Genomic DNA, 25792 nt, shown 5'->3' on the forward strand with positions numbered 1-25792 from the left:
CCCCACCTGGATTGCTGCAGTACCCACCAGGAGGTGGTGGCACCAACTTTGGGAATCGCTGGGCTAGACAATGGGGTTAAGTGACTTGCCCGGGGTCACACAGCTAAGAAGTGTCTGAGGCCAGTTTTGAACCTAGGACCTCCCGTCTCTGGGCCTGATTCTCAATCCACTGAGCCACTTAGCTGCCCCACCCAAACCCCATTTATACTAGCAGGCAATGTCTCCAAAAAGCAGCTTCTACCTCTTCTGTTAGGGTTTAGAGTATATTTCTAGAGCTTTAGCTGGTAAGGTCCCAGTATTGATTATCAGTGATATCAATTAGCTAGACATACTTAGTTTTTAGGGAATGGTATTTACTATGCTGTGTTATAAAAATAAACTAGATGTAGATGTTGTATAGATGAAGAGGGAGAGGATGATATGACACCTCCCTCCTTTATAACAGTGCCCAGGCAGGATCCTGCAGGTCAAAATCCCTTCAGGTCCCACCTGGGGTTGATTGATATTGTATAATGGGCTCTTTAGCTTGGTAATAGTTTGTCTCTGACTGCATATCTCCTTTCCCAGAGAAGCTAGGAAATAACCACTCCAGGAAGGTACTTTAAAAGGCTTTGACTGTATTAAACAAAAATGGGGTAATGGGTTTGGATAGAGGTATTGGGAAACCCTAATTAAATTTGGTAATGATAAACCCTAAAACTGTAGGCAAGTAATGAATCTGGTCCAGCCTGGCCACAGCCACACCAGAGTAGGCAAACTTCTGCTTAGTGTTTCAGCTTCTTCTCCTTTGTTAGATGATATGCCTAACCAGTCTTTGGTATATCCACCCCATTCTTCTTCTCTTGCCCACTTTCTGGATCCCTCCCAGACCCTGGGAACCCTAGATAACTAAGATGATTGGTTTCCTAATATCTAGGGGCAGTAGAATCAGAGATGATGGTCTGGGTTGATGATGTTAACAGGAACAAACAGGAAGATCTTGTAAGGTTCAGCCCCACAAGTCTCAATCCTCAAAAGACCAGGATCCACAGATCTCAGGTCTCAGGGAAAGAAAGGAACCCTTGCCAGGGCTGCCAGGGTGGTTTTATACCCCCCTGGGCCAACTGCTCTCTCCTGCCCTCACGGCCCTCTGGGAACATTCCGATATCCAACGGATCCACCTGTCAATCAACAGTGTGGACACCTGGCTCCCAGAGATTCAATATAACAGCTGGTATAGTTGATACTGTTGGTACAAACCATTGCTATCTAATCTATGACACATTCCCATAAGTATATACAAAGTCCATAAGAAAGTGAGCTCTAGCTTTTATCATGAGTGGCCAGGGTAATACATTTGTTGGAAGTACTTCTGATGGCTACCTTGAGATGTTTCCCTTAGGTATAGCATAGTTTTTCTGCTGAAGTCTTGGGAGCTGCCTGGTGGTGTGTCTAATGAGTTCTTCTCTCTTGCTTCTACTACAGCTTTGGAATGATAGTAGGAAATCAGAGAGAATTCTAAGTTTTCTGGTTTTCCAAAATTCTCTAGATATTTCTCTAGTCAAAGGAAGGAGAGAGATGGCCAAGATGAAGGCTAGGTTCTTCTGCCCCCTCTCCCCTAGTCAGCGATGGGCAAACTATTCCCCAAGGACCAAATCTAGGCTGTAGTTTGCCCATCACTGCCTTAAATGATTCCCTAATCAATACGCTCCCACATCTAGATGTAGTGATTAGGGAATTGCTTAAGGCAGTGATAGGCAAACTACAGCCTGGATCTGGCCTTTGGGGAATAGTTTGCCCATCACTGGTCTAAGTGATTCCTTCTCAAGGGAAGGCTTCCACCCTTACTTGACAAAATCCCTGACTCCAAACCAGCTTTCTGGCTTCATAAGACTCTCCCAGGGTATGGCCAAGTCTCTCAACTATTCCATACACATTTCTTGTGTAGCATCATTTCATTTAATCCAATGGCTTTCAAAGAGTTCCAGATTGATCAAGTACTTCTGGCATTTGGTTTAAGGCTTGTGAGTGACTAATTTCTTTAAATGGCATGAAGGTAATTAAGGGATCTATTCAATTGACCCACCCCCTTGCACATATACGATTTCACTGTTAAACATATATAAAGCTTTATAGACCAAATTTAGTAGTTAAATTCTTTAATAATGATAATTGCTAAGTGCTTTATAATTATTATTTCATTTAATCTCCACAAGAACCCTGAGAGATAGGTGCTATTAATGATGATGATCCTAATTTCCCAGATAAGAGAACAGAGGCAGACAGAAGTTAAATGACTTGAGCAGGATTACACTTCTAGTAAGAAGGGCTTTGAACTCTAGTCTCTTTGACTTCAGGACCAGTGAATCTTATCTCTAAGATCAGATCTAAATACCTAAGAGGAGGATCTAAATTTAAACAGCTAATATTTACATACTTTTCACAATAACTGATGTAAGGTAGATAGGACAAGTTTATTTTCTCTACCTTACATATGAAGAAGCCAAGAACCATAGAGGCTTAATGACTTTCATGAGGTCACCTAGCTAATCAGTGTTTCTCAACTTCTGAGAGAGTAACCACCGCAGTGCCCAAAAGCTTACAAGAAAAATCCTTAATTTATAGGAAATCTCTATAATGGTTGTCTTGAAACATTGCCACCTATGTACAATATATTTGCTTTTATTGGAAATTCTCCTTTATGGTTCCAAGCTCTCTTTTGAATCATGAAAGTATTTCTCAAATTAATACTTTCTCAGTTTAGTCAGGATTCAAGATTGTAGAAGGCCATAAAGAGAAAGAGTCTTTGCAACAATTTTCAGGTTAGACTTGATAAGGGGGATTATTTTCATATGAAACTCTTATACTGTTTCTTTAGGCCCCTGAGAATCTCTTAAAAAACTTTCCTCTCATGGGAATCTCAACTGTAAAATTTCAACTGAGGCATCAGATTCTAACCTTTGAAATGCCAATTGAACACATTGTCAGGTCAGTTGAGAATCAATAACAAAGAAAAGGAAAGGTGTTTGACCTTATTTAAAAGAAGTATACTAAGGGGCAGCTGGGTAGCTCAGTGGAGTGAGAGTCAGGCCTAGAGACAGGAGGTCCTAGGTTCAAACCTGGCCTCAGCCACTTCCCAGCTGTGTGACCCTGGGCAAGTCACTTGACCACCATTGCCCACCCTTACCACTCTTCCACCTATGAGACAATACACCGAAGTACAAGGGTTTAAAAAAAAAAAAAAAGAAGTATACTAGCAAAGAGACTCCAGCAAGTAATCAAGAGGATTATCCACCATGATGAGGTGGGATTTATACCAGGAATGCAAGGATGGTTCAACATTAGGAAAACCATCCACATAATTGACCATATCAACAATCTAACATACAAAAATCACATAATTATCTCAATAGATGCTAAAAAAGCCTTTGACAAAATACAGCACCCATTCCTATTAAAAACACTGGAAAGTAAAGGAATAGAAGGTCCTTTCCTAAAAATAATAAACAGTATATACATAAAACCATCAACAAGCATTATATGCAATGGGGATAAATTAGAAGCCTTCCCAATAAGATCAGGAGTGAAACAAAGATGCCCATTATCACTTCTATTATTTAACATTGTACTAGAAACACTAGCAGTAGCAATTAGAGAAGAAAAAGAAATTGAAGGTATCAAAGTGGGCAAGGAGGAGACTAAGCTATCACTCTTTGCAGATGATATGATGGTCTACTTAAAAAATCCTAGAGAATCAACTAAGAAGCTTGTAGAAATAATCAACAACTTTAGCAAAGTTGCAGGATACAAAATAAATGCACATAAATCATCAGCATTTCCATATATTTCCAACACATCACAGCAGCAAGAGGTAGAAAGAGAAACACCATTTAAAATCACTCTAGACAATATAAAATACTTAGGAATCTATCTACCAAAACAAACACAAGAATTATATAAAAACAACTACAAAACACTTTCCAAACAAATAAAACTAGATCTAAACAATTGGAAAAACATTGATTGCTCATGGGTAGGACGAGCTAACATAATAAAAATGACCATTCTACCCAAATTAATTTACCTATTTAGCGCCATACCTATCAAACTACCTAAAAACTTTTTTACTGAATTAGGAAAAACTATAACAAAGTTCATTTGGAATAACAAAAGATCAAGAATATCAAGGGAAATAATGGGAAAAAATGTGAAGGAAGGTGGTCTAGCAGTACCAGATGTTAAACTATATTTATAAAGTAGCAGTCATCAAAACAATATGGTACTGGCTAAGAGACATAAGGGAGGATCAGTGGAATAGACTTAGGGTAAATGATATCAGCAAGACAGTGTATGATAAACCCAAAGAGCCCAACTTTTGGGACATGAATCCAGTATTTGACAAAAACTGTTGGGAAAACTGGAAAACAATATGGGAGAGATTAGATTTAGATCAACATCTCACACCCTACACCAAGATAAATTCAGAATGGGTGAATGACTTGAATATAAAGAGGGAAACTATAAATAAGTTAAGTGAACATAGAGTAGTTTACTTGTCAGATCTCTGGGAAAGGAAAGATTTTAAAACCAAGCAAGAGTTAGAGAAAATTACAAAATGTAAATTAAATGGTTTTGATTATATCAAGCTAAAAAGCTTTTGTACAAACAAAAACAATGCAGCCAAAATCAGAAGGGAAACAACAAATTGGGAAAAAAATCTTTATAACAAAAAACTCTGACAGTGGTCTAATTACTCAAATATACAAGGAATTAAATCAATTGTATAAAAAATCAAGCCATTCCCCTATTGATAAATGGGCAAGAGACATAAATAGGCATTTTTCAGGTAAAGAAATCAAAAGTATCAATAAGCACATGAGAAAGTGTTCTAAATCTCTAATAATTAGAGAAGTGCAAATCAAAACAACTCTGAGGTATCACCTCACACCTAGCAGATTGGCTAAAATGAAAGAAGGGGAGAGTAATGAATGCTAGAGGGGATGTGTGGCAAAATTTGGACATTAATGCATTGCTGGTGGAGTTGTGAACTGATCCAACCATTCTGGCTGGCAATTTGGAACTATGCTCAAAGGGCTATAAAAGAATGCCTGCCCTTTGATCCAGCCATAGCATTGTTGGGTTTGTACCCCAAAGAGATCATAGATAAACAGATTTGTACGAAAATATTTATAGCTATGCTTTTTGTGGTGGCAAAAAACTGGAAAAGAAGGAGGGTATGTCCTTCAATTGGGGAATGGCTGAACAAATTGTGGTATATGCTGGTGATGGAATACTATTGTGCTCAAAGGAATAATAAACTAGAGGAATTCCATGTGAACTGGAAAGACCTCCAGGAAATTATGCAGAGTGAAAGGAACAGAGTCAGAAGAACACTGTACACAGAGACTGACATACTGTGGTAAAATAGAATGTAATGGACTTCTGTACCAGCAGCAATGCAACAACCCGGGACAATTCTGAGGGATTTATGGAAAAGAATGCTACCCACATGGGGGGCAGCTGGGTAGCTCAGTGGATTGAGAGCCAGGCCTAGAGACAGGAGGTCCTAGGTTCAAATCCGGCCTCAGACACTTCCCAGCTGTGTGACCCTGGGCAAGTCACTTGACCCCCATTGCCTACCCTTACCACTCTTCCACCTATAAGTCAATACACAGAAGTTAAGGGTTTAAAATTTAAAAAAAAAAAAAAAAGAATGCTACCCACATTCAGAGGAAGGACTGCAGGAGAGGAAACATAGAAAAAAAGACAACTGCTTGAACATATTGGTTGAGGTGGACATGATTGGGGATGTAGCCTCGAAACTACCACACCAATGCAACTAACAACAATTTGGAAATAGGTCTTGATCAATGACACATGTTAAAACCAGTGGAAATGTGCATCGGCCATGGGGGGTTGGGGGGGACAGCAGGTGGTGAAGGGGAAAGTAGGAGCATGAATCATGTCATCATGTTAAAAATGAATATTAATAAATGTTTAAAAAAAGCCGTACTAAGGCAATCATAAGGGGATTGGATGGGAGAAGAGTTACCTCTATTCACTTCAGGGAGAGGTTGCTTCTGCTGTTTGTTATGCCTAGAGATAGGCTTTTTTCTTGTTTCTCTGAAGGGCCTTAATTTTAACTAATTATAATAGAAAGTTATAGGGATTATTGATCTGAAATTATCACTATTATTATTAATCCTAATGCTTACCATATTTGTGAATAATACAGTACTAATTTTACTACACACACATATCAATAAAAAAATAAAATTCATCTTGTGAAGATGATTGTATCAAACAGTGGAGTATTTTACTCTTGTTTTTCGGTGACTGACCATTTCCAGATGGTGTTTATTTAGATCAATGATGAGTCATTTGATATTTTGACTTAGTATGCTTTTGTCCTTCCTTCAGGATGCTGTACTGTTTAAATCAGTTTGGTTGTTTGGAATTGTTTAGAATTGCTGGCTTTCCTGGCATTTGGTGGGGATGACTAGTTCCTTCTCTACTAGGGTTGCTTCCATGAATGATGGTTGTAGGGGTACTACAGTTGCTTTGTTGTGGGAGAAATTTAAGGTAAAACCTTGGTTCTGTACAGGTTGCCCTTGTCAAGAATGACAGACTTCAATAGCTAGTCATTTATTAATTTGAATGTAAGTCAAATGGTTAAGTCAAGTTGAATGGCTGAGGGAGGCAGAGTGGGTAGAATGCTGCCTCCTAAAGGAGATGTATTCTGGGCTTTATGTACCCTTTAGACAGTAGGGCCTCTGTGACCAGAGATGGGATGATGTTGGCATATTTCTGGGTCTCTGGAACCCATGATGGGTCATGTAGTTATGTCCTATGTCTCAAAATCAAAAGGAGGCTAACTTCAGTTTAGAGGCTAATCAGATATCCGGGATATAAAATACTTACCAGAAGCAAGTTGGGAGGTGCCTATCTTTGCTCATCAAAAATTAGGGGAAAGAATGGAATAGACTAGGGGTAAATGACCTCACCAAGCTAGTGTTTGATAAACCCAAAGATCCCAGCTTTTGGAACGAGAACTCACTATTTGATTTAAAAAAAAAAACTACTGGGAAAATTGAAAAACAGTATGGGAAAAATTAGGTTTAGATCAATATACCAAGAAATTAAAAATGGATAAATGACTTAAATATAAAGAGTGAAATCATAAATAAATTAGTTGAACATTGAATAGTATACCTGTCAGATCTGTGGGAAATGTTAAGTTTAAATTCTTTTGAGAATAATTTCAGGATAAGGATCTTGCCATCTCCCCAGAATCCAGATAATGACAGACCTGTTTGGTGAAGACACCAAAAGATGCCTAAAGACCCTTCACTGGACCATGGAGACCAAAATTGAACTTTGGGGTGCAGTTGATTGAACTATGGGTAGTTGAACAAGTTAAATGCATTTGTTTGAAATGTACGCTACTATGCCAATAGGGGACTGCCTCCAAATTGTTTTTTTGTCAATGTGGCTAATTTTATCCATTTGTTCATCTATTTCTTTTATCCCCCAAATTCCTGAAATTTAGAAGTTGTCTATGTTTACAGATCCAGGGAAGAAAAAGGGCCAACCTTTTTTTTTTTGCCGGATCTCAGGGGGAAATGTTTGTTTTAAATTCAGGGAAGTGCTATTTGGAAGTGTCTAGCAGACTCCCTATGGACACGTGGGGACTATGAGACTACATTTCCCATGAATCCAATGGGTTTTCCAGTTTCCGGTTTTGGGTGGGGGGACGTCAGACGTCCCCGACGCATAGGACAGTTTAAATTCAGAGGAGGGCCTAGAGAAGGCCTCTTGGTTTTCATGAAGGGCTGGCTGATGGACAAGAGAGAGAGAGGATGGGCTCTGGTAGTAAATTTAAAAGATAGTCAAGCGCGGTCATAGATATTTCACCAACAAGGCCATGGCTATTAAAATATTAATTTCTCTTATTTTATCAGTCTTTATCATTTTTAACCTTAACAGAAAGGAAGTAATTTTTAAGATGAAGAAAGAGATAGAGAACATTACAAAATGTAAAATGAGTAATTTTGATTATATTAAATTTAAAAGGTTTTTACAAACAAAACCAATATAACTAAAATTAGAAAGGAAGCAACAAACTAGGAAAAAAAATTATAACAAAATTCTCTGACAAAGGCCTAATTTCCAAAATATATAAGGAACTAAGTCAAATGTACAAGAAATCAAGCTATTCCTCAAGTGACAAAGGATATGAATAAGCAGTTTTCAGATGAAGAAATCAAAACTATCAATATTCACATGAAAAAGTCTTCTAAATCCCTCCTGATTAGAGAAATGCAAATCAAAACAGTTCTGAGGTACCACTTCACACCTTACAGATTGGCCAACATGACAGTAAAAGGAAACAATACATGTTGGGATGTGACAAAAAATTGGGATGGTAATACACTGCTGGTGGAGTTGTGAATTGATCCAACCAATTTGGCAATTTGGAATTATGAGCAAAGGACTTTAAAAGAATGCATGCCCTTTGATCTAGCAATACCACTACTAGGTTTGTACCCCAAAGAAATAATAAAGAGTTGTACAAAAATAATTTTAGTTGAACTTTTTGTGATGACAAAAAAATGGAAGATGAGAGGGGTGTCCCTTGATTTGGGGAATGGCTGGAAAAATTATGGTAGATGATGATGATGGAATACTATTGTGCTGTGAGGAATGGTGAACTAGAGGATTTCTATATGAACTGGAAGAAGTTCTGTGAACTAATGCAGAGTGAAATGGGCAGAACCAAGAGAATATTGGACATAGAAAGTAAAACATTGTGGAATGATCAAATGTAATGGACTTTCCTACTAGTAGCAATGCAATGATCCAGGACAATCCTGAGAGACTTATGAGAAAGAATGCTATTCACATTGAGAGAAAGAACTGTGGGAGTAGAAATAGAGAAGAAAAACATATGACTTATCACTGATTTATGAGTACATGATTTGGGGTTTTGGTTTCAAAATACTGCTCTATTAAAAAAATGAATACTATAGAAATAGGTATCAAGTGATAACATTTATATAACTCAGTGGAATTGCTTGTCAGCTCCAGGAGGGGGGACGGAAGAGGGAAAGAAAATGTGTCATGTAAACATGGGAAAATTATTTTTAAAAAATTATAGATTGAGAGGAGAGGCCAGAGGGGATCTTCTTCTTAGCTCAAAGTCACCTTCCCTAGCACTCATGGGCAAGGAAAAATGAATCTTTTTATGTACACTTTGACCTGGCACACAATCTGGAGTTTGGGGGTGCTTTAGGGGAAGCCTATACCCCCATATCAGCTGCACTCCTGCAATAAAAACTCTGATGATTTTAATTGCAGGGCACACTCATAGGGGTTTAAAAAAACTGCAAACTGGTTTTATCCTCCAACCTTTGCTTTTTCTTACTCATAGTTCACAGCTGTAGTGTAATTTGAGAGTGCTTTCTAAAATTAATTACCTCAATTAATGCTAGAATAGATATGAAAATATGTATGATGATTTATTCTTTATTATAAAGATATGCTCTGTAACATTATTAAAGTTTGTGTCCTTAATTTCTTCTATTTTCAGGAGTAATTGGCTGTGGTTACTTTGATGCTTGTAGACGGTTCAAGCCTGAAATAAGTGACATGATATTGAAATTAGTTTCAGCTGGTAGAATACTGTGGCAATGGACTAAGGTATGGAAAAGTATGTTAGATCAAAATATGCTACCTATCAATTTTCCTTCTTTAGGGAGACATAATTTCCAAGAGTATATAACTGCTTGACTTCAAACCCTGAGATCAGATATTAGGGCTTAACGTCACCTTCATTATATACAGGTGGAATTCCTTTCCTAAGAATGACATGGCTTATAGTGAACAAACAGGATCTTCTTGCTGTTAAAGAATTACAAATATTGTCTGACTTTTCTAAAGTTAAGCGCACCAGGCAAAGCCTCAGTTGCTCAACCCTTCTTACAACACTGACCAAACACCATAAATAGGGCTAAGCAAAGCTATGGAAGCTACAACTAGATAGCTTACAGCAATAGTGCATAAAAAGGCAAACAAGTATAGGTTACATTAAAATTATACAAAGGCAACAGGCTTTAAGATTTCCAGATTTGGGGGGCAGCTGGGTAGCTCAGTGGATTGTGAGCCAGGCCTAGAGACGGGAGGTCCTAGGTTCAAATATGACCTCAGACACTTCCCAGCTGTGTGATCCTAGGCAAGCCACTTGACCCCCCCCCCCGCCCCCCCATTGCTTACCCTTATCACTCTTCTGCCTTGGAACCAATACACAGTATTGGCTCCAAGACAGAAGGTAAGAGGTAAAAAAAAAAAAAAAAAAAAAAAAAGATTTCCAGCCTCTCAACACTGTTGAAGATTTATTTTCATGTCAGTGACATAAACCTACCTACAACTTTTTCAAATCTAAATGCAATAGCAAAAACTTATAAATTATCCTAAAATATGTATTTATAGTCTGGTTACAAGCATAATAGTTATTTCCATGGTTTAAATACTTAATGCTATAAGTCTAGATTCCATGGTGACTATAACCCCAAATCATTACTGAATATCAAAATGTACCATTTTTGCAAAATTATGACCCTATTTTCTATAAGAATTATTATATAATTATAATTATATATTTATTAGTAAGAATTTCATATTCATAAATCAACATGTCATTGATAACTTATTTTATTCCAAAATAACTTTACCAAAGATATTTTCCTAAACAAGATAATATTTCCATCCATGGTTATATAAAAACCTATTTTTCAACTGAATTATACTTTAATCCATTGATTTTATACTTAATGAAATTGTACCTTCAAAGAATTCTAAATTGATTAGACTTAAAAGCAAAACTATGATCATCTAAAACAAAATTAGTTATGCAGCCAAGCCTCCTAACATTCAGAAGATACTTAAGATGTGTTCATAACTTTATTTCCCCTTCAGAAATATATGCCAACAGTTTATAATATTAAAATCCAAATTTAATTATTTTTGTGTTATCTGATTTTAACAAGCAGAATTAAATATTATTTTATATATTCTTCCCAGAAGTAAGGGTAACATGCCAGTTCTTCAGCTCTTATGAATTTCAATTCAAACATTAAATTCCATATATCTACCCAGAAATTTTCCCAATAAAGGTGTGATTAAATGTGAACTTTCATTGCTATATTTTCATCATATATCTCAATCTATATAATCTATCTCTCTGCCTATACTGAAGGACACCGTGCACATGCTGCAAGAATTTTCAGGGTTTTTGCTAGCCACCAATAAACCAGCACAGGTTATATATAGACTGACAGATACAGACAGACAGATATTTATCTGTCACAGTTCCACAGATAGCATTTTTATAGTTTCTCTTCCTGACCTAACATGATTCGGATAGCTTAGGTAAGAATAAGGAGGGTAAGAAAAGGTAAACTTTTATTGTTTGTTTTAAATTTCTTTATTATCATGCAAAATAACCTTTTGTATTGGTCATTGTTGTAAGAGCAAACTCATATATATAGCCAAAACCCCCAAAATAAAACCACAAATACATAAATGTGAAAGATGACTCCAGCAGTTCTTTCTCTGGAGGTGGAGAGCATTCCCCATCATGAGTCTTTCAGGATTGTCTCAGATCTTTGCATCACTGAGAGTAGCCACATTTTCATAGATAATCATTGTTCAATATTGCTGTTATTATGTACAGTGTTCTCCCTGTTTGGCTATTTCACTCTGCATCAGTTCATGCAGATCTCTTCAGCTTTTTCTGAAATCATTTTGCTTATCATTTCTTACAGCACAATTGTATTCCATCACCAACATGAACACAATTTCTTCAGCCATCCCCCAATTGATGGACATTTCCTCTTTTTCTATTTCTTTGCCATTACAAAAAGAGCTGCTACAAATATATTTGTACAAGTTGGTCCTTTCCTTTTTTTAATTATCTCTTTGGGATACAGACCCACTAGTGTTATTACCGAATCAAAAAGAATGAACAGTGCCATAGCCCTTTGAGCATAGTTCCAAATTGTCCTCCAGAACAGTCGAATCAGTTCCCAACTCCACCAGCAATGCATTAGTGTCCCAATTATGCGGTATCCCCTGCAACATTTACCACTTTCCTTTATTGCCATATTGGCCAATGTGATAGGTCTGAGGTGGTACCTCAGCATTGTTTTAATTTAGAACACTTTTTCATATGATTATTGATGGTTTTGATTTCTTCATCTGAAAATTACTTGTTCATATCCTTTGACCTTTTGTCAATTGGGGAATGGCTTGTGTTCCTATAAATTTGACTTAGTTCTCTATAAATTTGAGAAATTAGAAATAAATTTGAGAAAGAGACATCTGTTATAAAATTTTATTCCCAATTGTTTCCCTTCTAATCTTGGTTACATTAGTTTTGTTTGAACAAATTGCCTTTTAGTTTAATTTAATAATTTAATTTTAGTTTAATATAATCAAAATTATTCATTTCACATCTTATAATATTCTCTATCTCTTTTTTGGTCATAAATTCTTCCCTTTTCCAAAGATCTGCCAGGTAAACTATTTATGATATCACTCTTTATATCTAAGTCATATTTCCATTTTGACCATATCTTGGTGAGATATTGGCCCATACCTAGCTTCTACCATGCTGTTTTCCAATTTTTCCAGCAGTTTTTGTTAAAGAGTGACTTCTTATTCCAAAAGCTAGAATCTTTGGGTTTATCAGACAGTAAGTTGCTATGGTCATTTCCCCCTGTATATTGTGTATCGAATCTACTCCACTGATCTACCATTCTATTTCTTAGTTAGTGCCAGATTGTTTTTATGATTATTGCTTTTTTAGTACAGTTTGAGATATGTCACTGCTAGGCAAAGGTAAGCTTTTTGGAAAAGAAAAAGGATGCTTAAAGTGTTGCAAAGATCTGCATAGCCATTCACAACAGACCACTGAAAACATTATCTCCATCAACCAGTTAACTAACATTGTTAGGCTCTTTCTCCTGCCTTTAAAGAGAATGAAAAGGAGATAAGTTCTTTTAACTATATGAAGTCATATGAATTTTCTTCTATAACCATTAAGGAAGGGAGTCCTGAAAGAAACATTCAGTACATTCAGTGTAACACAGAAAAAGAAATATAATAACACAAAATATATAATAGCACAAAATGGAGTCTATTATGTTTTCCTAAAAATCCACTTTCAGCAGTATAAGAAGACTTATACTTTGAAATCTTTGTAGGGAACAAGAATTTGTATAGATGCAAATATAGATGGGAATATATGTCTTCATTAGATAGCCCCTAGTCTTAATATTATATTAATTTACTTTGGGATATATTTTAGAAGCTTTAGTTTGGAATTCTTTTGTCAGCTTTTTAAAAAGTTTTATAAAGTTGAAACTATTCTAAACATATTACCTAGGTATGACTATCTTAACAATAATAATGTTAGTTCGCATTTGCAAAGTACATTAAAATATTTCATTTTTTTTCACAATAATCCTGAGAAGTAGGTGCTATTATTATTCCTATTTTTTCAGATGAGGACACTTAAAGTAGACAGAGGTTAAATGAAAAAGTCATACCTCTAGAACAGTATGTCAGGGAAGATAATTCTTCCCTAGAAGTTTTTATCCCTGTTTTTATCATGTAAATGTTAGTTTTGAACACTGAATATGATTTTTTTTTTGCTTTAGGTAAAAATGCTACCAACTCCATCAAAGTTTCATTACATCTTCAATCTTCGAGATCTCTCCAGAATTTGGCAAGGAATGTTAAGTATAAAAGCAGAGGAATGCAACTCACTTACTATCCTTCTGTCACTTTTCAAACATGAGTGCAACAGAGTAATTGCAGACAGGTATATCAATAATATCTTGTGAAGCATTTAGGGTATATTCATGCTAATAGACACATTCTTGATATATCTCCCCAAATTAAAAATAAGGAAGAAGTCTTACTTTTAAGTGGTAAATAACAGCATTGATATCATCCTTTACTCACAGTTCTATTGAAAAAAAGAATATTTATCTGACTGACTTGGTTTTGATTTCTCTTATTCTTCCTTTTTCTATCTGTGCATTATTAGACAGTCCAATACATAAATTTCCTCAAAATATTTTATCAAGTTTCCCATGTGAAATAATTACTTTATTGCTGTGTATGCTGTTTCAATAATACCTAGAATATTATGACAGTTTTAAATTGGTGGTTATATAGATTTTCCCTTGCATAGGTCCATGCCATGTTAGTCTTTGGGCTTATCATCAGTCCATTAAACCCAGTTCCTTACCACACAAAATGGCATAGTACTACATAATTTAACCAACATACTTAGAAATAGGGCAAATGAAAAGATTAAGATTAATAAGGTAATATTTTGAAATGTTAGTTTCCCCCCCCCCCATTTTAAAATGTTTACTTCTTGAACCATCAGGGGAATTCCCTGGATCTATGTTGGCAAACCTATGGCAAGTGTGTCAGAGGATGCTGTTCCCCTCCCCCTCTCCATGCACACCTGAGGACATTTCTCCCATCACCCACCCCTCTGCCCAGCAGCCCAATGGGAATACTTCCTCCCTCCCTTGTCTGGGTTAAGGGCGTGATTCACATGTAGTGTAAGGGTTGCAGTTTGGGCACTCGGTTTCTAAAATGTTTGCCATTACTGCAGACCAACACTAATTTAATAAAAAATATTCTTTGTGAATATGAGATGCATGTTAATAGGGTTCAATAGGTTCATAGCAGCTCGAACAATCATTCCCAGTTAATGGAACTTGTCAATTTAAACCTCTGTTAAAGCCCTCCTCTTATACCTCAGCCAGCCATGGGGCTGATCTGAGGTTCTTGAAGGCTTTGCCAGTGGTACATAAGTTTAAGTAGATTTTATTAAATAGGAAAGACTTGAAGGATGCAACTGGTAAAGATCTGTACATTTGCCATCTGTGAACCTCCATTTGAAAAGGGGTGTCACTAGGTTGGCTTAGAAGTTGATGAATAACAATCGTTGGAGGCCATAGAATCACAGTTTAAAAGCTGGAAGGAACCTCAAAGATCATTCAGAAGCCCAGTTGCCCCATTTTATAGTTGAGAAAAGTGAGACCCAGAGAGGGAAAGTGACTTGCCTATGGTCACAGGTTTGAGTTGCAGAGCTGGCATGTGAAGTCAGGTTCTCAGATTCCAAATTCGGTACCCTTCTCATTGTACCATATATTTATATAATCCTCTTCAGTGGAGGAAGCACTGAAGGCCAATAATAAAATCGTGCAGAATTATAAAATCTCAGAGTTGGAAGTGATTTTGGAGACCACCTAGTCCAACGATACATGACCAATAATCCCTTCAACAATTTACCCAGTTTAATAGTCATTTCTTCTCTTAGAGACATCTAATTAGGAAGTAATTCACTAACTTTTTAGAAAGCCCAGTCTATATTTGCACATCTCTAATTCTTAAAAAGTTTTTCCTTACTACATCAAATTTAATCCTGCCTGTCTGTATGTGACCCTATTTTTTCCTGTTTCTGTATTCTGGATCAAGAGAAACAATTGACAATTCTTAAAATACTTTAATGCAGCCATCATCCCTCCTAAAACTTTTCCAGGTTAAATATTCCCATTTCCTGACCCACATATAGCATGTTCTCCAGCCTTCTCAGCATCTTGTCTACTTTCTTTTAGAAATGTTTCATGTGTGTCTTTATCTTTCTTTAAAATATAGAATGGTATTCTAGAGGCACTCCAAATTTTGTGTCATCTGCAAATTTGACAAGCATGCCTTCATCTAAGTCATTAATAAAAATATTGATTACCACAGGGGCAAAAGCTATATCCCTGAAGAGTTCTACTAAAGACCTCACTCCAACTTGAAAGAACCATTAATGATTATTCTTTGTGTAGAACCAATTCCAAATTCACCCACCTCTAATCTGTATCTCTTTATTATGTCCACAAGAATGACATAAAAAAACTTGTCAAATATTTTGGGTATATTATTTCTACAGCATTCCCCTATCAGCCAGTTTATTTACCCTGCCAAAAAAAGGATATAAAGTTACTTTGATATGACCTCCTCTTGATGAAACTATACTGGCATTCATTGATTCTTAGCAGGGAAAAGAACAGATTCCCTAATCTATATTTTGTAGACTCCATACTTTCTTTTTTTGAAAATAGGGGTAACAGTTAACTTTCATCAGTCCAATGAATCTACTCCCACTCTTATAGGCTTATCTCTCTCAATAGTTCAGTAGTCACATCTGCCAGTTCTTGAAGGATGAAGAGTAAGAAAATCTAGTCATGGGTGATTGGCAGTAAGTGAAAATGGCCAGAGTCAGGAGGGAGATGGAGGGTTAGATATAAAGAATACTAAGGAAGCCACAGTTACTGGATTACTAAGTACCCAGGAGAGGGGGACATAAGGTGTAAGAAAACTGGTCAGCTGGCATGAAGCAGGTTATGAAGGCTTTTGAATGCCAAAGAGAGGATTTTATATTAGATCCTGGATATGGATAGGGATCTACTGGAGTTTCCTCTCTGGGGGATTGGAGGTTGGGGCAAAAGCCTGCTTTAGCAAGATCACTTTGACAACTGAGTAGACAATGGATTGGAGTGGGAAGAAACTCCATGCAGGCAGATCCACTGGCAAACCTATTGTAATAGGCCTGACATAAGGTGATGAGGGCCTGCACTGAGGTGGTGGCAATGTCAGAATTGAGAAGGGGGCATATGGGAAAGATGTTAACAAGGTAAAATTAAGAGGCCTTGACAACATTGGAATTGGGAGCTGAGAGAAAGGAGTTGAGGATGACATCTGAAGGGGAGATCCCAGGTGACTAGGAGAATAGTGATACACTTTACAGTAATAGTGAAATTAGGAAGAGGAGAGGAGTTGGTGGGGGTGGGGGAGGACTGAGTATGATTTTCAACTTGTTAAGTTTAAGATGTCTATGGGACATCTAGTTTGAGATATGTAATAGTTGGAAATGTGAGACTGACAGTCAGTAGAAAGGATAGGAATGGACAAATAGATCTGAGAGTCATCTTCATAGAGATTATAATTGAATCAATAGAGGAGAATATCACCAAGTAAAGTTATAATATAGAAGAAGACATAGGGGCTCAGGAACAAATCTTAGAGAACACCCCCTTTTAAAATGGACATAACTTAAGATGAAGATTCAGCAGAGCAGAGCAAGGAGGAACAATCTGACAGATAAGAGGAGAATCAGAAGAGAAAAGTATCATGAAAACCTAAAGGGAAATGTAAGACTTAAAAATTCTGAGACTGGCCTTAAATTAGTAAAGTTTATTAGAATCACTTGGATATATAAAAAATGAGAAATAGGTAGAAATATAAGAGTAAAGTAGTCTAATCTAACTACCACATGGGTGGTCTCAACCTGACATCCAGCAGCATCTTCCTTGACCTGCCACCAGAGAATAGAGCTCAAATACTTCCTTCTTTTGAACCTTTTAACCTCTCCTTTCACATCCAGTTCAAAATCAGTGTCATGTCCATTCAGGTGACACAAACTCACAGACATTCAGGTAAGAGTCAAGTAACTTAAATTACCCAATGATTCCCCACACACACAGTCCTGGCTTCTGGGTCAAATGGGTAGCAGGAGATGAGGTCAAGTGTATGACCCCAGAAGAATAAAATTCCTTCACACAGAAGAAAGTATCAAGAAGAACAGAGTGATTAACAGTTGTCAGAAGATGCTGAGAAGACAAAAAGGATGAAGACTGAGACAAGACCATTAGATTCTACAATTAAAAGATCACTTTGAAGAGAGCAGTTGAATGTCTAACCCAGATTAGAGAGAGTTAAGAATGAAAGAAAAAGAAATAGAGCCCCTGATTTTAGTCAGCCTCAAGGGGGTTATCTACAGAAAGGAAGAGAGATGTGATTATATGTGGACGAATACATGAGAATGTATGTTTGTAGGCAATAGAGAAGCAACCAGTAGATGGAGAGAGACTAAAGATTAGTGAGAGAATAGAGATAATAGAGGGAGAAATTTATTCGACAAAATAGGGTAGAATGGAAACATTTGTGTTTATAAAGAATTTTACCTTGGCAAAAGGGTCTCCTCTTTGTGTGAGAAAGGGGCAAATCTGTTGCCAAGAGCTATTGACTTTACTTTGGTAACATCTCTCTCATTTATCTCCTTCTCTCCACTTACACTGCCACCATTCCAGTGCAGCCCCTCATCACTTCATGCCTAGACTACAGCAATAACCTATTTCATTGTCTCTGATACCTTTTAGCAAAATGTAGTTTCTCTAATTATCTCTTTTAATTGAGTTTGTTGTTACTTTTACTTTGAGTCATGATTATTCCCCTGTTTTTTTTACTTCAACTGAAGCATAGTAGATTCTTCTCCAGTCCTTTATTTTAAGTCCATATATGTCTTTCTGTTTCAAGTGTGTCTTGTAAACAACATATTGTTGGATTCTGATTTCTATTCCATTCTGCTATCCACTTCCATTTTATGTGTGAGTTCATTCCATTCAATTCGCACTTGTGATTGCTAACTGGGTATTTCCCCCATCCTACTTTCTTCATCTCTCTTTTTTAATACTGTCCCTCCTCAAAAGTCTATTTTGCTTCTAACCACTCCCTCCCTTAATCCTTTTTATGGTTCTCTCCCTGTCTTTCCCTTTTCCCCTTCCAGCTTATTTCCCTATTGGAAAGTTACATTTCTATACATAACTGAGTATATATATATATATATATATTTTTTTTTTTCTCTTTGAACCAGTTCTGAGAGTGAGTTTCAGACATTGCCTACCACCACACATTTCCCCAAAAAAGCTCTTTTTATGTACCTCTTTTATGTAAGAAAGTTTCTTTCAGTTTTTCTCTCCTTTCTCTCTTCCCCCAGTGCATTCCTCTTTCTTACCCTTTCATGTTTTTTTTAAGTTCATTCCACCATAATCAGCTTAAATCCATGCCTTCTGCCTATGTAAACCCCTTTTAACTGACCTTCTTTTACATTGTTATCTTCTCAGTTTGTGTCTTGGTATCCTTTGGCACTATATGGGCTTTTTATGGTTAAGTCCTTGTGTTAAAGCTTGCTTATTTTCCCAGCCCATTTCTTGACTTTGAACTTTATCTTAAAGTTGGACTCTACTCATCTTTGGATCAGGAGGCACTTTCCCACAAGCTGCAGGCTTTTTTGGTGTTGCTGTTTTCAGAGCTAATTCTTGGGGTCTGCAAGTTTTCAGTGCTTTCAAGGTGATGTTATCCTAGGAGAGGTATGATTACTGTTCTCCTGGTCTACACTCTCCTCTTTACCCAGAAAAGGCCCCTCTACCCTGCAACCACAAGTGCTAGTACTCCTTCTGGCCCTGGAACTATATAACTAGGGACCTTGTTCTCTTGTAGACAACCACAAGCACTCCTCTATGCCCTGGAATTGTGATCCAAAATTGTGTATGGGTAACAGAGTTGCCAGTCGTCACCAGCTATACCCACTGCCAGCCAAAGGTCCCCTATAATGTCTTTCTGATAAGTTGTCCAACCCCCTTATCAATTCTAGACTGAGAATACCTGAAACTACTATTGTTGCTAATACTGTCATGGCTACCTCCAAAGCCCACCACTGTTTCTCCTGCTAGGCTGTAAGCCAGCCCCAACCCAGGTATCATAGACCTTTTCTGTTGACCTCTTAAATTGTCTCGATTTGGAAAAATGTCGCACTGACCTTTTGTTGACTCTGCTACTCCAAAATTTGATTTGAGGAATTATTTTAAAGTTGTTCAGAGGGAAATGTTGGGAGAATTCAGTTGGAGTCCAACCTGTACTCCACCAAGCTTGGCTTTGCTTCCCCACACTTGAGCACTTTGTTCTCCATTCCTAGAATGTTCTCCTTCCTCATCTCTACCTTCTGGCTTCTTTGGCTACCTTCCAAAGCCAAGCTAAGCTCCTGCCTTCTGCAGGAAGCCTTTCTCATTCTCTCTTAATTCTAATGCCTTCCCTCTATTGATTAAATCTGATTTATCCTGGGCACAGAGCTTCTTTGTATTTAGTTATTTGAATATTGTCTCCCTCATTAGACTTGGAGTTCCTTGAGAGTAGGGACTTCCTTTTGTTCTTAGCACTATGCCTGGCATATAGTAGGCACTTATTTTGTTGACTTACAAATTTAACAACTATTGTAGTTTTGATAGAGAAAAGAAAAACTCTAGCAGATATCCAAGTAGTTGAAATCCACTATCAGTCAGTGCCTCTATGCTAGATCTGTGATTTGTTTCCAAAACTCCTTATTTAACCTCACTCCTACACCTCCACCCCAGTTGTCAATAGTATATTACCATAACATTACTCTTTATCTACTCAAATGTTCTGAGTACTATTTCCCCACTAAAGTTCTAGTTTTCTCACATTTGTATATCTCCTTTCTCTATTTTTACTTATTCCATTCTTTTCTGTAGAAGATCTTTTCTTTCAGAGCTATATTCTAGTCCTGAATCCTATTTCTCCTACTATGCATGATACTTTAATTCCTTATACTTTGGTGCACTTATGTAAAGATATTTGAAGTTGTGGGATTTTCATGCCTTTTCTTTTCTTGAATATAGTTTCATGTCAATCCCTGGATTTCTTTTCCACTGTTCCTCCAAGTTTTGCTGAGTTTCTCAAATTGTCATGTACTGTTAGTTTCTTCTCTCTCCTGTTTCAGTTTAACATTCTCTTGATTAAAAGCAAGTAAATCATATGTTTTCAGCAGTCATTGTTAAATAAATTTCATGTTTGTCCAAAAGTGCCACCATTTCTACATTTTTAGCAAGTCCAGAAATACAAATACTATTCTCAAATATCTTAGCTAGATGCTCCCTTCTCAGATTTGCCTCTTATAAATTTCTTACCTTCCCTCAGTAGAAGTGATGAAAATACCCCCATATCCAAATGCTCTTCAGTTTTTGTATAGAATCTCATAAACCTATACTTTTTTGATATCTTTCAATACTATAATTTATTCTCATTTAATCACCAGAAGTTGTTAGGGATAATCAGTCAATAAACATTTATTTATCAACTATGTGCCAGATTCTGTGCTAAGTTCTGGGAAAGCAATAAAGCAAAAGATGGGTAGATAGTTCTCTTGAGAATCCTTCTATTAGGATTCATATAACTTCAGCAGAAAGTCAACCTTTATGGTCAACAAATAGATGCCGTGGTATCCTTTCTCAGAGAGTTGTCAAATAATAATAATAATAATAATAATAATAATAATAATAATAATAATAATAATAATAATAATAATAATAATAGTATTTACAAAGCACTTAAAGGTTTGCCGTGTAAGGCAGTAGATAAAGTGCCAGGACTGGAGTCAGAAATGCTCACCTTCCTGAGTTAGAATCCAGTCTCAGACACTTACTAGTCATGTGACTGGGCAAATCACTTAACCCTGTTGACCTCAATTTCTTCATCTGTAAAATGAGAATAGAGAAGGAAATGGCAAACTACTCCAGGATCTTTGCCAAGAAAACCCCAAATGGAGTCACAAATTGTTGAGCAGGACTAAAAACTGACTAAATAACAACTAATGGCTTGCAAAGTGCTTTTCATTTATTATCTCAATTTGATCTTCACAACAAACCTTATGGGAAAGGTACACTTATTAACACCATTTTATAGCTGAAGAAACTGAGGCAGAAAAAAGTTATATGACTTGTCTAAGGTCACATAGCTAACAAGTATCAAAGGCAAGATTTGAATTTGGGTGTTCTAGATTCCACATACAGTAGTCTATTTACTGTACAACCAAGGCAGTTTCTAGATCATGGAAAGCCCCATGTTCACTTTGTCTGTTATAATTTAAAATGAAAAACTGCAAACTTTACTTGGAAAAAACTATACAAGATTCTAGAACCCACATCATAGAAGTGAAAAACAATGAGAGAGGAGCTAGGATATTTTAGCCCAGAGAAAAGAAATTTCAGGTGAAATATGGTAGTTGGATATTTGAAGGACTGACCTATCAAAGAAGAATCACCCTTATTTTATGCTGGTACAGAAGGCAAAACTGTGGCCTGTCAGTGGAAATTACAAGAAAACGGGTAAAAATGAACTTTCTAGCCAAGCTGTCCTACAATGGAATGGGCTACATTTAAAAACACAGATCCCCAAACTGAGAGAAGGAACCAAAATATACTTTATGATTATCAATAGTAAGCAGATTACAAGTTTGTACTTAGTTTAATATTTCAGTTAAACTAATAAATTATGAGTTTTTTTGTTTTTGGCTAATGATTTATTTGTTTAACTATCATTGTTAGGAGCTGTTATAAAACATATCATCGGGGGGGGCAGCTGGGTAGCTCAGTGGATTGAGAGCCAGGCCTAGAGATGGGAGGTCCTAGGTTCAAATCTGGCCTCAGAAACTTCCTAGCCGTGTGACCCTGGGCAAGTCACTTGACCCCCATTGCCCACCCTTACCACTCTTCCACCTAGGAGCCAATGCACATAAGTTAAGGGTTTAAAAAATAATAATAAATAAATAAATAAATAAAACATATTGTCATGTGTTTTAACAAAACCTTGGAGGCCTTGGAGGCAAAAGGATAAACAGGAGCACATGAATAATGTTTATCTACTCACATGCATTCATAGGTGGTTAATCTTTGCCTGCTTAACTCAGTCATTCATATACACTTATAGTCAGCTTCAGTCATTCCCTAACCCATTCTAATAGGATCAATATAATAGATGTAATGATTTCTTCAAAGAATTACTATAAAGAATTAGATAACTGATGGTTATGTGACTGACTCCTTGGGAAATACTCTTAAAATCAGATGGATTATTCAAATAATCCATCTGATTTTAAGAGTAAGTATAATCCTTCTTAAAGTATTCACTCAGTAGTGATCTAGATGACTTATTAAAGTTCCTCTCAGCCATTTAAGTTTTTATGTATAAAATCCCTTGAAACTCCAGAATATCACAGACCATATATTTCTGAACTGACAATTCACCTTAAATATTAATATTTATTTGTATAAGACTCTTCTTTTGAAAGGCTCCAAGAATATTATGCTAGATGTTGTTTATGTTCCTCCTTGAAAGTATATAATCATATCTTCTATAGCTCTATGCCCATTTGAATCTTGGCATTTCAATTTTGCTCATAAAGGAAGATCAAATAAGGTCTTTTTGTTGTTTTTTTTAATTAATGGACTCATTTAATAATTTTATACAATGGCTTCCTTACTTGTGAAGATGTTCAGTATAATTATGGCATTATAACATATTTATGCAAAAATTACTTTATAATGCAGAAAAGAGAAATGATATTCCATTTGAAAAATATACCAAAATGACTTTGCTCCTGGTCATAGAGACCCTTGATTTCAAATAAATATCCATTTAACTAACTTTTTCAAACTAAGACACAGAGGAAGGCTCTTTCTTTTCTCTGCATATGATAGAAGGTGTTAATTCAAATTTCTAAAGGGAAGGAGCAGGCCTTGGAAGTTTAGGCATTTGTTTTTTATTTTAGTTGTTTAAATAAATCAGCATGTTGTCCTTCCCAGATTTTGTTGACTTTTGGGTAAGGACATTATATTATTTCATCTCCTATTTTAGATTCATTTGCTTTGAAGATGAATTGTGGTTTAATGGACAAATTAGTCGAGTAATTGATGAACATGTTGACCCAGATGCAGTATCATTACTTCTTCCAGAACCATACTTTGTAGATTTTCTCCGTGATATGCCTGAACCAACTGGTGATGAACCTGAAGATGCTGCATTTGAAGTACCCAAAGTCTATGAAATGGTACTTCTCATTCTTTCACATTTTTATTTTAAGTTATCTATGTGCCCATAGGCATTTCTCTACTTTCCAAGTTATTATAAGAAATGTAATATTTTAATGATTTGAATACCATTTGTTCTTGAAGAGCAATATAGGTAAAAAAAAATAGACACCACTATTTACCATTCACTTAGAATAAATTTCACTAACCTTAAATGATCAGACGTGGATATTTTCAGTTGTATCTTTCAGCTCTATATTTTTAAAAGGTAATGCAGAATAACTGGACAGGTTCATAGTGATGATATTCCAGGGAAAGTAAAAGAATTCTTTACATTTGCAGTCTATAACCCATACCAAATTATCATTTCATTCCTTAAAAATAATAGTAAAAGACAAAGAAAATAATTCTCCAGAAGTCTTAAGAGAAATTTTCCACTACAAGGTGTAGTCAGATGCTTTTAGACTTGTAGATGCTATACATTTTTTGATCTAATAATACTTCTTTTCTCTTTCCTGCTTTTTTTCTCCTCTCCTTTCTCTTCTCCCTGCAGATACCAAGTTACGAATTTCTGGCTGAAAAACTAATGTTTTATCAGAGACAGTTCAATGAACTTATTAGAGGAACAAGTCTTGATCTGGTGTTTTTTAAAGATGCAATGACTCATCTTATGAAGGTTATATTCATTTCATTTACTGACATGTACATAATAGACAAAAACTGAATTTCATAAATAACACAATATTCTGAATATCAGATACCTTTCAATGGTGCAGCAGGGATAGAAGTGGAAGAGATCAATATAGATTGTGTCTATTACAACTTGAATCAAATGTCTTGGCCTAAAAAATTTTTTTGCATACATCGTTATGGCACAAAAAAAGTCAAGATTAAATTAAGAGTTTGTACTTTGATTCTTCTACACATCAGTTTTTTGAGAGGTTATTGTCTCACTGAAGTTGTAGAAGGTTCTTCTTGTGAAGAAATACCTCATCTTTCCCTCCATTATGTTAGGCTATTAACTCTTTTCCTGAATATGTAATTATAAAATGTAAATGTATAACAATATGATAATATCAAAAAATTATAGTCTTGGGCCATGGGTGGTATGAGAAAGAAAACTAGTTGAAGAAAGAATATGAAAGAATGATAATTTGAATCAGGTTGAAGGGTCTTGAGGGAAATAGGAAGGAACATATTAGCTGAACATGAACTCTCCTAGAATTTCAGAGCTGGAAGGAATCCTGGTCTAATCCTTTTATTTTATAGAGGATGAAACAGATCCAAAGAGATCAAACAGATTCAAACTCGCATCAAATTAGACATAGAAAAAGATAAAGCATAAATCCCTAAAGTAAAAGCCAGTTTGGGTTGCCAGGGATATGGACCAAGGTGGTAAAGTAGTAGGAATAGGGAACAATTCAGATGCATGGAGAAAAGAATGCTGCAAACTGAAGACTGAGTGAGGCACTATGGGCTATATCTGCTGCCTTTTATATTCAGTCTGCACAGTAAAGACATTATATTTGTTAAACACAAAGCAGCCAGCCATTGTTCAGGCTCTTTTACCATTCTTCCTTCTAGGATTTTACCCCAAGTCCCTAGACCAAGATGTAAGGGAAGTATTTATGAGTTCCAGGACTTAGGGATTGTGAATAAACTGCTTTTTCTAGTCATTAGCTCCTCCAATCCACAAAGTAACAGGATATGGCTCTCTTCCCAAGCACAGTTGAGGCAGTGTTCATCCTTATTATAAATGTTTGGATTTGGAGTCTGAAAACATGGATGTGAATTCTAGCTCTGCTATTTATTACCGAAATGACCTTAATTTCTCTGGACCCCAGTTTCCTCATCTTTAAAATGACGAGATAAGACTTTTTTTTTAACCTTTACCTTCTGTCTTAGAATCAATACTATGTATTGGTTCCAAAGTAGAAGAGCAGTAAAGATTAGGCAGTTGGAGGTAAGTGACTTACCCAGGGTATACAATCTGGGGCTAGATTTGAACCCAAGACCTT

At 36.2% G+C, this 25792-nt stretch overlaps 1 protein-coding gene across 2 annotated transcripts in view; it reads left to right on the plus strand.

Moving 5' to 3' along the window:
* Positions 1-25792, plus strand: part of DNAH8 (dynein axonemal heavy chain 8) — a 399591-nt gene that overhangs the window by 235063 nt on the left and 138736 nt on the right. For both annotated transcript variants that reach the window (XM_044672126.1, XM_044672127.1), the window contains exons 55-58: positions 9569-9678; positions 13698-13861; positions 23602-23794; positions 24328-24450. In XM_044672126.1, the coding sequence (XP_044528061.1) occupies positions 9569-9678; positions 13698-13861; positions 23602-23794; positions 24328-24450 (590 nt within the window). The remainder of the gene's footprint in view (positions 1-9568; positions 9679-13697; positions 13862-23601; positions 23795-24327; positions 24451-25792) is intronic.

This window comes from Gracilinanus agilis, chromosome 4 (assembly GCF_016433145.1).
Source record: "Gracilinanus agilis isolate LMUSP501 chromosome 4, AgileGrace, whole genome shotgun sequence".
In the NCBI taxonomy this organism is placed as follows: Eukaryota; Metazoa; Chordata; class Mammalia; order Didelphimorphia; family Didelphidae; genus Gracilinanus; species Gracilinanus agilis.